This window comes from Desmodus rotundus, chromosome X (assembly GCF_022682495.2).
Source record: "Desmodus rotundus isolate HL8 chromosome X, HLdesRot8A.1, whole genome shotgun sequence".
NCBI classification, from domain to species: domain Eukaryota; kingdom Metazoa; phylum Chordata; class Mammalia; order Chiroptera; family Phyllostomidae; genus Desmodus; species Desmodus rotundus.
The window spans coordinates 41404317-41418492 of NC_071400.1; the positions used below are offsets into that span (position 1 = coordinate 41404317).

Below are 14176 nucleotides of genomic sequence, written 5' to 3' on the forward strand. Positions count from 1 at the left end.
TTCTCAGGGTATAATCCCAGCAGCAGAATTACTGGGTCAAAGGGCAGTTCCATTTTTAGTTTCCTGAGGAAATTCCATACTGTTTTCCACAGTGGCCTCACCAGTCTGCATTCCCACCAACAGTGCACTAGGGTTCCCTTTCCTCCGCATCCTCTCCAACATTTGTTGTGGATTTGTTTATGTTGGGCACTCTGACTGGTGTGAGATGGTACCTCATTGTGGTTTTAATTTGCATCTCTCTGATGGCTAGTGATGCTGAACATCTTTTCCTATGTCTCCGGGCCCTCTGTATGTCTTCCTTGGAGAAGTGTCTGTTCAAGTCCTTTGCCCAATTTTTAATTGGGTTGTTTGTCTTCCTGGAGTGGAGTCATGTGAGTTCTTTATATATTTTGGAGATCAGGCCCTTGTCTGAGGTATCATTGGCAAATATGTTTTCCCATACTGTTGGTTCTCTTTGTAATTTGGTGCTGTTTTCTTTAGCCATGCAGAAGCTTTTTATTGTGATGAGGTCCCATTTGTTTATTCTTTCCTTTATGTCCCTTGCTTTAGGGGATGTGTCTGTGAGGATGTTGCTGCGTGGAATGTCTGAGATTTTCCTGCCAATGTTTTCCTCAAGGACTTTTGTGGTGTTACAACTTATACTTAAATCTTTTATCCATCTTGAGTTTATTGTTGTGTATGGCGTAAGTTGGTGATCGAGTTTCATTTTTTTTGCATGTAGCTGTCCAGATCTCCCAACACCATCTGTTGAAGAGGCTGTTTTGGCTCCATTTTATGCTCCTGCCTCCTTTGTCAAATATTAATTGACCGTATAGACTTGAGTTTATTTCCGGGCTCTCTGTTCTGTTCCATTGGTCTATGTGCCTGTTTTTATGCCAGTACCAGGCTGTTTTGATTACAGTGGCCTTGTAATACACTTTGATATCAGGTATTGTGATCCCTTCTGCTTTGGTCTTCTTTCTCAAAATTGCTGCAGCTATTCGGGGTCGTTTATGGTTCCATATGAATTTCTGAAATGTTTGTTCTATATCTGTGAAATATGCTATTGCTACTTAAATAGGGATTGCATTGAATCTATAAATTGCTTTGAATAGTTTGGCCATTTTGATAATGTTAATTCTTCCAATCCATGAGCATGGTACATGCTTCCAGTTCTTTGTCTCTTCCTTCATTTCTTTCTTCAGTGTTGTGTAGTTTTCTGAGTACAAGTCTCTTACCTCCTTGGTTAGGTTGATTCCTAGGTACAGTATTTTTCTTATTGCTACATCAAATGGGATTTTTTTTTCCAGATTTCTGTTTCTGCAGTTTTGTTGTTGGTGTACAGGAATGCTTTTGATTTCTGAGTATTGACTTTGTATCCAACTGTTTTGCCAAATTCATTTATTAGGTCGAGTAGTTTTTTGTTGGAGTATAGGATTTTCCATGTACACTATCATGTCATCTGCAAACAGTGACAGATTCATTTCCTCCTTTCCAATTTGGATGCCTCTTATTTCTTTTTCTTGTCTGATTTCTATGCCTAGGACTTCCAATACTATGTTGAATAGTTGTGGTGAGAGAGGGCATCCTTGTCTTGTTCCTGATCTTAGTGGGAAAGCTCTAAGTTTTGTCCATTGAGTATGATGTTGGCTGTAGGTCTCTCATATATGGCCTTTATTATGTTGAGGAATCCTCCCTTTATTCCCACTTTGCTGAGTTTTTTTTTTTTTTATCAGAAATGGGTGCTGTATCTTATCAAATGCTTTTTCTGCATCTATTGATACGATCATGTGATTTTTGTCTTTGCTGTTGTTGATGTGATGTATTATGTTTATTGATTTGCGAATATTGTACCATCCTTGCATCCCTGGGATGAATCCCACTTGGTCATGGTGTATGATCGTTTTAATGTATTGCTGGATGCAGTTTGCCAATATTTTGTTGAGAATTTTTGCATCTATGTTCATCAGCGATATTGGCCTGAAGTTTTCTTTCTTCGTTGTGTCTTTATCTGGTTTTGGCAATCCTCAAATTTTTAAAATATTGCTTCAATTTCACCAGCTGTTATTGGTCTGCTCAGGCTTTCTGCTGCTTCTTCATTCAGTTTTGAAACATTATATTTTTCTAGATTTGTCCATTTCACCCAGATTTTTAAATTTCTTGGCATATATTTCTTCATAGCAATTTCTTACAATCTTTTGTATTTCTGTGGTATCAGTTGTAATTTCTCCCTTTCACTTCTGATTACATTTATTTGGGTCCTCTCTTTTTTCTGTATATGAGTGTGGTTAAAGGCTTGTTGATTTTGTTTATCTTTTCAAGGAACCAGCTACTGTATTTAATGATCCTTTGAATTGTTCTTTTAGTCTCTATGTCATTTAATTCTGCTCTGATCATGATTATTTCCTAACTTCTACTCACTCTGGGCTTCATTTGTTTTTGTTCCTCCAGTTCTTATACATGTAAGTTTAGGTTGTTTCTATGAAATGTTTCTATCTTTTTTATTAGGCCTGTATTGCTATGGAATTCCCTCTCAGAAGTTACTTCGTTGTGGCCCATAGGTTTTGGACACTTGTGTGCTCATTTTAATTTTTTTCCAAAAACTTTTTGATTTCTTTCTTGATGTCTTTGATGATCCATTCATTGTTTAATAGCATGCTACTCAATCTCCATGAATTTGAGTGTTTTTGATTTTTTTCTTGAGGCTGATTTGTAGTTTCAGTCCCTTGTGGTCAGAGAAAATGCTTGATATGTTTTCAATTTTCTTGAATTTGTTGAGGTTTGTTTTGAGTCTTGTCATGTGGTCTATCTTTGAAAATGTTCCATGTGCTTTTAAAGAGAATGTGTATTTTGCTGCTTTGTGATGAAAAACTCTCTCTCTATATATATGTCAGTTAAGTCCATTTGATCTAAGGCATTGTTCAATGCCTCAATATCCTTGTTGATTTTTTTGGAAGCTCTATCCATTGTTGATTGTGGGGTATTAAAATCCCCTACTATAATTGTATTATTGTTTATATCTTTCTCAAACTCCTCCAAGATATTTCTTATATACTTGATTGCTCCTATGTTTGGCGCATATATATTTACATTATTTACATCTTCTTGGTGGATTCTTCCCTTCAGTATTATGAAGAGTCCTTCTGCATCTCTTTTTATGGCGTTTGGTTTGAAGTCTAATTTTTCTGAAAGAAGTATTTTAACCTTGCTTCTTTTCTGTCCGTTTGCTTGGAGTATTTGTTTCAAGCCCTTCACTTTCAGTCTGTGTAGACCTTTTGTTCTGAGGTGGGTCGCTTGTAGGAAACATAAGTATTGGTCATGTTTTCTTATCCATTCAGCTACCTTGTGTCATTTCACTGGAAAATTTAATACATTTATTTTTAAGGTTATTATTATTTTTTAAAGTTTTTAAATTTACTTTTGAACAGAAGGGAAGGGAGGGAGAAAGAGGGACATAATCATCAAAGTGTGCTTGCCTCTTTAGTGCCCCTAATGGGGACCTGGCCCACAACCGAAACATGTGCCCTGACTGCGAATCAAATCAGAGACCCCTTGGTTTCTTTTAAGATTATTATTGAGAGGTACTTATTCATTGCCATTTTATTCCCTTTGTACCTGTGCTTCTCTCTCTCTTACTCTTCTTCTTCATCTTCCTATAGCAGTCCTTCTAGCATACCTTGCAATGCTGGTTTGGTGGAGGTGTATTCTTTCAAACTTCTTTTGTCTGGGAAACTACTCATTTCACCTTCCATTTTAATTGAGAGTTTCTCTGGGTAGAGTAGTCTTGGTAGTAGGCCTCTGCATCCTCTCCAACATTTGTGTGTTGATTTGTTTATGTTGGCCACTCTGACTGGTGTGAGATAGTACCTCATTGTGGTTTTAATTTGCATCTCTCTGATGTCTAGTGATGCTGAGCATCTTTTCATATGTCTCTGGGCCCTCTGAATATAACCAGAGACATTGTAGTTAAGAACAATCTAACAATAGCCAGAGGGGAGTGGGGAGGGGATAGTGGGGAGAGGAACCACCAACAGATAACGATGGAAGAAGGTGAAGAAAGGACTGGAAGCCACATTAACCTCAATCCAGGACTAATCTGGAAATACAACTAAATAGTGGAGAAATTACTCAGAACAAACAACTGAATAAGAGTGAGAGAGAGAAGCCTTAAAACCTTGTACACACAGAATAATCAGATTCAACAGAAACTGCCCACATCTGCACAACAGAATACAAGACTAATTGGATGGAGTGAACCTCATTTAACCAGCTCGAGGGAAGGACCCATCAAAGAAAGACCCAACAACAATCAACACCCAAGGACATACAGAGAGCCAAAATAAACGACAGCCCAAGAACAGCAAGCTCAGGATATTAAGGAGACAGCACTACTGAATCCAACTGGCATTCTACCATAGAAGTTCATACAATAAACCCAGAGAGTCAGAACATATCAATTGAAGAAGCAGAGGCTAACAAGTAGAGTCTCAAACAAAATGGGAAGACAAAAAAACAATCCCCAAATGAAAGGAAAAGAGAGAGCCTCAGAAAGAACACTAAATGAAATAGAGGCAAGACAACTATCAGATACTGAGTTAAAGGCAATAGTTATCAGGAAGCTCACTGAACTCACAGAGAATTACCAGAAACTACAGGGAAACTACAAAGAACTAACTGCAAACTATATCAACATGAAAAAGGAAATAGAAACTATCAACAAGGGCCAAGAGGAAATGAAGAATACAATTTCTGAATTGAAGAACACATTAGAAGGAATCAAAAGCAGACTTCACGAAGCAGACGATCAGACCAATGAGCTGGAGGACAAAGTAAAAAAAAAAAAAAAAAAAAAAACACCCAGAAAGAGCAAGAAAAGGAAAAGAGGCTCAGAAAGAATGAAGAGGCAATAAGGGAAATGCAGGACAACATGAAACGTAACAATATCCATATAATAGGGATACGAGAAGGAGAAGAAGAGGAGCAAGGGATAGAAAACCTGTTTGAAAAAGTAATGATGGAAAATTTCCCTCATCTCATTAGAGAAAAAGTCACACAAATCCAGGAAACACAGAGAGTCCCAAGCAAGAGGAACCCAAAGAGGCCCACTACAAGACACATCATAATTAAAATGGCAAATTTCCAAGACAAAGAGAGGATCTTAAAGGCAGCAAGGGAGAAAAAGGAAGTAACATACAAGGGAACCCCAATAAGGTTAGCAACTGACTTCTCAATGGAAACGCTCCAAGCCAGAAGAGAATGGCAAAAAAATATTCCAAGTAATGAGAACCAGAGGCCTGCAACCAAGACTACTTTACCCAGCAAGGCTCTCAATCAAGATAGAAGGCCAAATAAAGAGTTTCCCAGACAAAAGAAGTCTAAAATAATACACTTCCACCAAACCAGCTCTGCAAGACATGCTAAAGGGACTGCTTTAAGGAAAGGAAGGAAAAGAGAAAGAGAGAGGAGCACAGGTAGGAAAAAATGGCAATGAATAACTACCTACCCATAATAACCTTAAACATAAATGGATTAAGTGCTCCAATCAAAAGACGTAATATAGCTGAATGGATAAGAAAACATGACCCACACATATGTTGCCTACAAGAGACCCACATCACGACAAAACACCTACACAGACTGAAAGTGAAGGGCTGGAAACAAATTATCCAAGCAAATGGGCAGGAAAAAAAAAAAAAGCTGGGGTAGCAATACTGATATTGGAGAAAGTAGACTTCAAAAGAAGAGCCGTAGAAAGAGATCCAGAAGGTCACTTCATAACACTCAAGGGAAGAATCCATCAAGAAGACATAAACATTGTAAATATATATGCACCCAACATAGGAGCACCCAAATACATAAAGAAAATCTAGAAGAAATCTAGATTCAATGCAATCCCTATTAGAGTACCCATGACATATTTCACAGATATAGAACAAACATTTCAGAAATTTATATGGAACCATAAATGACACCGAATAGCTGCAGCAATTTTGAGAAAGAAGAACAAAGCAGGAGGGATTACAATACCTGATATCAAACTGTATTACAAGGCCACTGTAATCAAAACAGCCTGGTACTGGCATAAAAACAGGCACATAGACCAATGGAACAGAATAGAGAGCCCAGAAATAAACTCAGGTCTTTACGGTCAATTAATATTTGACAAAGGAGGCAGGAGCATAAAATGGAGCCAAAACAGCCTCTTCAACAGATGGTGTTGGGAGATCTGGACAGCTACATGCAAAAAAAATGAAAGTGGATCACCAACTTACGCCATACACGAAAATAACCTCAAGATGGATAAAAGACTTAAATATAAGTTGTAACACCATAAAAGTCCTTGAGGAAAACATTGGCAGGAAAATCTCATACATTCCACGCAGCAACATCCTCACAGACATGTCCCCTAAAGCAAGGGACATAAAGGGAAGAATAAACAAATGGGACCTCATCAAAATAAAAAGCTTCTGCATGGCTAAAGAAAACAGCATTAAAATAAAAAGAGAACCAACAGTATGGGAAAACGTGTTTGCAAATGATACCTCAGACAAGGGCCTGATCTCCAAAATATATAAAGAACTCATAGGACTCCACTCCAGGAAGACAAACAACCCAATTAAAAAATGGGCAAAGGACTTGAACAGACACTTCTCCAAGGAAGACATACAGAGGGCCCAGAGACATATGAAAAGATGCTCAGCATCACTAGCCATTAGAGAGATGCAAATTAAAACCACAATGAGGTGCCATCTCACACCAGTCAGAGTGACCAACATAAACAAATCAACAAACACATGTTGGAGAGGATGTGGAGAAAAGGGAACCCTCGTGCACTGTTGGTGGGAATGCAGACTGGTGAGGCCACTGTGGAAAACAGTATGCAATTTCCTCAGAAAACTAAAAATGGAACTGCCCTTTGACCCAGCAATTGCAGTGCTGGTATTGTACCTCAAGAACCCTGAAACTCCAATCCAAAAGAACCTATGCACCCCAATGTTCATAGCAGCACAATTTACAATAGCTAAGTACTGGAAGCAATCGAAGTGCCCATCAGCAAACGAGTGGATCCAAAAACTATGGTATATTTACACAATGGAATTCTATGCAGCGGAGAGAAAGAAGGAGCTTATACCCTTTGCAAGAGCATGGATGGAACTGGAGAGCATTATGCTAAGTGAAATAGGACAGGCAGTGATGGAAAAATACCATATGATCTCACCTTTAACTGGAACATAATCCACAAAAGCAAAAAGCAAGCAAAATATAACCAGAGACATTGAAGTTAAGAAGAATCTAACAATAGCCAGGGGGGAGTAGGGAGGGGACAGTGGGGAGAGGCTTTTACAGGAACTACTATAAAGGACACATGGAAAAATGAAGGGGGAGGTAGAGGTGGGAGAGGAAGGTGGGTTCAGCTGGGGTGAGTTCCGGGATGGGGAGGAAATGCAGACAACTGTAATTGAATAACAATGAAAATTTTAAAAAAAGAAAAAGAAATAGAAACAACAAAAACAGTCAACAATTAGCCCTGGCTGGTATGGCTCAGTGGATTGAGTTCTGGTCTGTGAATTGAAACGTCGCTGGCTCAATTCCCAGTCATGGCACATACCTGGGTTCTGGAACAGGTCTTCAGTAGGGGAGCATGCGGGAGGCAACCACACATTGATGTTTCTCTCCCTCTTTCTCCCTCCCTTTCACTCTTTCTAAAAATAAGTAAATAAAATCTTTTTTAAAAATCAACAATAAATATGAACCACCCAATTTTTTAAAAAACAAAAGGCACATACATCTTCCAAGATTTAAGAATGGCAAATGTGCACCCTTCCTGGTATAGCTCAGTGGATTGAGAGTGGACTGTGAACCAAAGGGCCTCCAGTTTGATTCCCTGTCAGGGCACATACCTGGATTGTGGGCCAGGTCCCCAGTGGGGGCCACGTGAGAGGCAACCCTACATTGATGTTTCTCTCCCTCTGTTTCTCCCTTCCTTCCCCTCTCTCTAAAAATAAATAAATAAAACCTTAATAAATACAATGGCAAGTGTGCATATGAAAAAATGTCCATCGTCCTTAGTCATTACAGAAATGAAAATTAAAACAATGAGATATGTCTAAAATTGAAAAGACCGACTGCACCAAGTATTAGCAAGGATGTGGAGGAATCAGAAATCTTATACACTGCTGCATGAATGTAAAATATTACACTTTGGAAAATGTAAGTTAAACATATAAACATAAACATATGGGGGGAAAGAGTGAAGGGTTTACAGGAACAACTGTAAAGGACACATGGACAATAACAAGGGGAAGGTGGAAACAGGGGCGGGAGGTGAGGAGGGCTCTGGTGGTGGGGAAGGGTGGAGGGAAAAAGCAGAAAACTGTACTTGAACAACAATAAAAATGTTTAAAAAAAACACCCTAACTTTCTAACATTATAAAACATGTGAAATTTTCCCCTCAATGAGCAGCAAATTGGGAAGCTTTTTCAATGGTATGCATAGCATATAACAAACTTGGCTTTTTTTTTTTCTTTTCCTAAGCCCCAGTAGTTTTTTGTTTCATGTTAGAAAGAAAACAATATTTTATGTGAAAACTATGATTCTGATGATAGCAATCCACTGTATTAAATGATTTTATTACTGAAAGGACAAAAAAAGTAAGAAAATAAACAAAACTTTCAACCTAAGTTAGAAAAAATAGCAAAAGAAACAAAGTCACAAATGAATTTCAAATAAAACAGACAGCGAAATTGTGATAAAACTTGTGAAGTAGATGCCTGATACGGAGTGAGGGCTCAGTACCTGTTAGCTGGAGTTCATTATTAGTGCTTTCACATTCCCCTCTAATTTCCAGCCTTTTACCAGGTGTTTTTTTTACAAGCTTTATTGCACTTTTGCTCCTGATAGTGTGTGATTTACTTAGAGAAACATGAAAATGAGTAGATTTTTTTAATTTGGAAAGAAATACTTTTTTATGGGGAGTGGTGGAGGCAAAAGGCGGAAAACTGTACTTGAACAAATAAAAAATGTTAAAAAATAAAAATACAGAAAGAAAATTAAAAAAATAAACATATGATCCAGTTATCCCAAGAAAAAAAGCAAAGCATATATCCATAGAAACAGTTGTACGTGACTGCTGATAGCAGCTGTTTGTAATAGCCCAAATCTGGAAACAGTCCAAATGTCTACTAACAGGTAAACAGATAAGAAACTGTGGTTTAGTCAAATAGTGGAATATTACTTGGTAATATATAGCACTGATTATTGATATGTATAACATGGATGGATTTTAAATTATAATGACAAAAAACTGACCCCTCCAAAAGAATACATGTACTCATTCCATTTATATAAAATTACAGAAAATGAGAATGATTCTATGTTGTCATAAAGGAGATTAGTGGTTGTCTAAGGCAAAGAGACACAGGGAGGGGTGGGAGAGGGTATACAAAGAAGAAACTTTGGGGGGTGTTATATATGCTCACTATCTTGACTGTGGTGATGGTTCCACATGTGTACACATGTATCAAGACATCAAATTGTATATTTTGAATATGCAGCTTAATGTATGTCAATTATATCTCAATAAAGCTATTAAATGAAAAGAATGCAGCAGATCTGTATAATACTAAATTGAAAATATAATTGGAAAGACAAAAAGCAATTTGCAGATCACTATAGCCCTATTTTTGCAAAAGATTTTGTGCATATGGTTTAGGAGGATATACAATGAAATATTAGGCACTATGCGTCAACTGTGGACACACACAAAAAAACATTGAGTGATTCAAAAATATGTTGCAGAAGCATCTTTATTGACATGGAAAGATGTTTATGATATACAGATGGTAGCAGGGGGAAGCAGGTTACAAACATTATTTATGATTTTATGTTAGTTTCTAAACTGTTTTAAAATTTCAAAGCATATAACCCATTATTTTTACAAACTGAGACATTCTCTTCAGCTCAGCATAGGGATTGTAATTCCTACCATGAGACTTGGAGAACACATCCAATAATTCAAAAGTCCTGGGGATGTTTTCTGAACCATAAAGACTTGCAGGAATCACTATTGTCAGATGAGACAGCAGCTTGTCTCCTAGTTTTCCTGTTGTGTCGATAAAGCTGCAGTTGGGTCTAAATTTTCCCAACAAAGTTTACCCTGTAGTTTTAGTTGGCACAAAAGCAGAAAGTGGACTAGACTACTAGTAAAAGATGGAGCCTTTTGACATTTTATACATATGAAATAGGAAAAATTATATATGGTAAAAATATTATGATTTTCCAAAGAAGAAGAAAGTAATTATCTTTTCTAAATGTAATATGTGAAACAATATACAGAATGATTCCAGTTCTTTGAAAAATGTATAATCAGATTGTGAAAAGATATAGATATATAACATATTTCACTTGCTGATGACTCCAAGTTTACATCTTATTCAACAAGTTTGGGTACCTACTGTTTTCCAGACACTGCCAATTCATATCCACACACTCAACCCAGACTTTTCTCCTGACCCCAAACATGTATAGCCAAATGCCTAGTGGACGTGTGCATTTGGAGGAAGTAAGTGAAGAATTGCAAGACTGGCAGAGACATTATCTACAGCAAACTTAATCATTAAAACCAGATCCTGAGTCTCCAAGGACACTACCTAATAATGTGTTAGGACTGTAAGGTAGCATAGCGAATGGATTTTATTATCAGACAAAACAGATATGCCAACTGCCTGCTATGGGAATCTAGGAAAAAAAATTTAACCTGCCTAATTCTCATTAGAGGTGATCCAATATGATGGTGTGTGTGTGTATCATCACCTAGCTCACAGGAGCACTGTGGGGAGACAGCAATAGGAACCTGTGAAGCATAGTGCCAACGCAGTATCTGACATAAGAGCAGGCACTCAGGAAATGTTTCCTCCCTACACCTACCTCCTTTCTCTTCTGTGAGATGTCTTTAACAAAAATTAAATAGCCTAACAATGAGTTATAAATGTAACAATGAGCAACATTAAAAATGAATATTACATTTTATTTAGGATTCAGGGCCATTTCAGTGTTGAAGAATAAGTTATATGATGCAGGGAGAATAATAGAAAAAGCAATTCCTCTTACATTAAACAGCTTATAGAAACCCCTACCTTCTTTACATATTGAGAGTGTACATTTTGCAATATGTGAGAGTGTGAATATATGTATAATCAGTTAGTTATATTTTTGTGTACATATGCCTTATTTCTGCAACTACATTATAAGTTTAAGGATTTTTTTTTTGTGATTTGAAGCCACAAATGAATCTAAGCAGATATAAATGAACAAGTTAGCTTACTCAGGATAAACAGGTTCATTAATATCTTAAGTAAAATGCTGAGAAGTGTCCCATCTATACAAGATAAAAATCAACAGGCATTTTTAGCTCACGATGTAATATTTATTTGACCCTCCAAATGGTCTATCTGAAACCTAGAGACTGTCACAGGTAACATTGTTAAAGATGTAATTTATAATGGACACACTGAAATAAACAAAGCATTATGCAAGACTCTTTGAGAACAGAAAATTAGATTTTGGAGATTTTTCTGTTTTTGTTTCTGGCTCATTCTACATTGTTTCAATAATCACTTTAACATCACAGAAAATGGCCATGAGTGTACTATAACTGAAGTGATTGACAACTACAATTGAGCCCTTTCTGAAATGTTCCTTTATGTTAATAAATATGGCTATGGCACTAACAATGGCTTTTGCTTCTTTCTGATTAAAGGATAATTTTAACGCTTCTAGTGTCTTTGTATTGATCATGTCTCTGGCTGCAGCTGGATTTTCAGACATATTCAAAAATACTCTCAAGATAGGATTTCTGGTTTTATAATTTCCCTGAGAAAGCAAATTAAAAAGCTTTGAAAAGTAACTGGCCACAATATGGTGGTGGTTAGAATCTCTAGTCAGTCGCCCTAGTATTTTTAAGCCAGTCTGCTGTCCGGGTGAGTTCAAAGGAAAAGATATGGTTTCCTTACACATGTGTTTAACATGTAATTCAATCTTGCGGTGTCTTTCATTCCCAGAAGGGAGATTCAGTGTAATTACAGCTGTTTTTCTCACTTCAGAGGAAGGAAAACTGAGCAAGCTTTGAATAAGTGTCACTACACCTACCTCATTAACAATCTCTTGGACAAATGGATGAACATTAATGATTCCCATTGCAATCTGAGCTATTTTATGAATGAGAGGATCAGTAGTTGACTTAAGTAAGGTGACAAGTTTTTCAAATTCCTCAGACTTCATGTAGCATTCCATTTTGCAAGGGCAAGTTGGCATCTAATCTCCTCTATGGTCTGAATGCAAGGATCAGAAACAAATGGGTACTTCTGAAGAGATTATAAGCATGAGGGTGTTCTCTTAGAAAGACACACTGTTGCCCCAGGCAAAGACTGAGTATTTTCCTCAGCTGAGGCCAGGACAATATATGAAGGAGGCCTTGTCTCAGATGGGACTTGGGACCTAAATCCTAACACTGCTGGAGTTACAGATAAAAAGATAATACACCATTGTCAAGTCAGATTTATTAAGTGGTGCAAGTTTGGTACAATATTTTCAAATCAACAAATGTGAAACACTACGTTAATAAAATTAAGAATGAAAATCTCAGGATAATATCAATAGATGCAAAAATGTATTTGATAAAATCCTGTACCAAGTTATGATAAAAACTCTCAGAAAAGTGGGACTAGAGGGATCATGCCTCACATAACAAAGGCCATATAGGACAAGCCTACAGATGATATCATACTCCATGGGCAAAAACTAAATCGTTTCCCCTAAGATCAGGAAGAAGATAAGGATGTCTGCTTTCACCACTCTTATTCAACATAGTACTAGAAGTCCTAGCCATAGCAACCAGACAAGACAAAGAAATGAAAGGCATCCAAATTTGAAAACAGGAAGTGAGACTGTCATTATTCTCATATGGCATGATACTGTACACAGAAAACCCTAAAGACTCCACCAAACACTACTAGAATAGATAAATGAATTCCACAAAGTACCATACATAAAATTAATATTTAGAAATCAGTGGTAATTTTATACATCAATAATAATAAAATATTAAGAAGAGAATTTAGAAAACAGTCCCATTTACCATTGAAGCAAAAAATAAATTCCTAGGTACCTTTAAATAAATAAGGTACCTAGGAATAAATTTACTTAAGGAAGTAAAAGACCTGTAGTCAGAAAATTATAAGATATTGAAGAGAGAAACTGAGGAAGATATAAATAAGTGGAAGCGTGTACCGTTTTCATGGATAGGGATAATTAACATCACTAAATATTTCTACAAGGTGGGGGTTGGGTGGAGGGAGGTAAAGGAAGGGAAATTGGGGACATTTGTAATAATGTCAACAATAAAAATAAATGTCCATACTCCCCCAAACAATCTATAAATTCAATGCAATTCCTATAAAAATACCAGTGATGTATTTCACAGATCTAAAACAAATACTCCAAAAATTTATATTGAACTACAAAAACCCCCAAATAGCCTCAGCAATCTTCAGAAAAAAGAACAGAGTTAGAGGTATCACACTACCTGATATCAAACTACACTACAAGGCCATTGTAATCAAAATAGCCTTATATAAGAGCAGACATATAGATCAATGGAATAGAAAAGAGAGTCCAGAAATATGAGCAAACACACACCTTTATGGTCAAAGGAGGCAAAAACATACAATGAAGTAAAGACAATATAGTCAATAAATGATGTTGGGAAAATTGGAGAGGTTCTTGCAAAAAAATTAAACTAGATTACCAACATACACTATACATAAGAATAAACTCTAAATGGATGTAAGACTTACATGTAAGTCACAAAACTAGAAAAATCCTAGAAGAAAACTTTGGCAATAAAATCTCACACATCTCTCATAACAATACTGTTGCCAATATATCTCCTAGGGTAAAGGAAACAACGGAAAACCTAAAGAAATGGAAGTATATCAAACTAAAAATGTTTTGCACAGCAAAAGAAACCATCAACAAAATGAAAAGGCAGCCCATTACATGGGGGAACATATTTGATAATGATACATCTGATAAGGGATTAATTTCCAACATATACAAAGGACATACACATCTCAACACCAAGAAGGTAAACAACCCAATGAAGAATGGGCAAGGTATCTCAATAGACAGTTCTCAAAA

General features: G+C 36.7%; 1 protein-coding gene across 1 annotated transcript; it reads right to left on the reverse strand.

Moving 5' to 3' along the window:
* Positions 1–11575: 11575 nt before the first annotated feature.
* LOC112310267 (G protein-coupled receptor associated sorting protein 3-like) lies at positions 11576–12501 on the reverse strand (the record flags this gene model as incomplete). The annotated part of the gene is given in 2 exon segments (XM_024566499.2): positions 11576–12285; positions 12288–12501. Coding segments are annotated over 2 exon segments (924 nt in total), but the record flags the coding sequence as incomplete, so codon positions are not given.
* Between the last annotated feature and the right edge of the window lie 1675 nt (positions 12502–14176).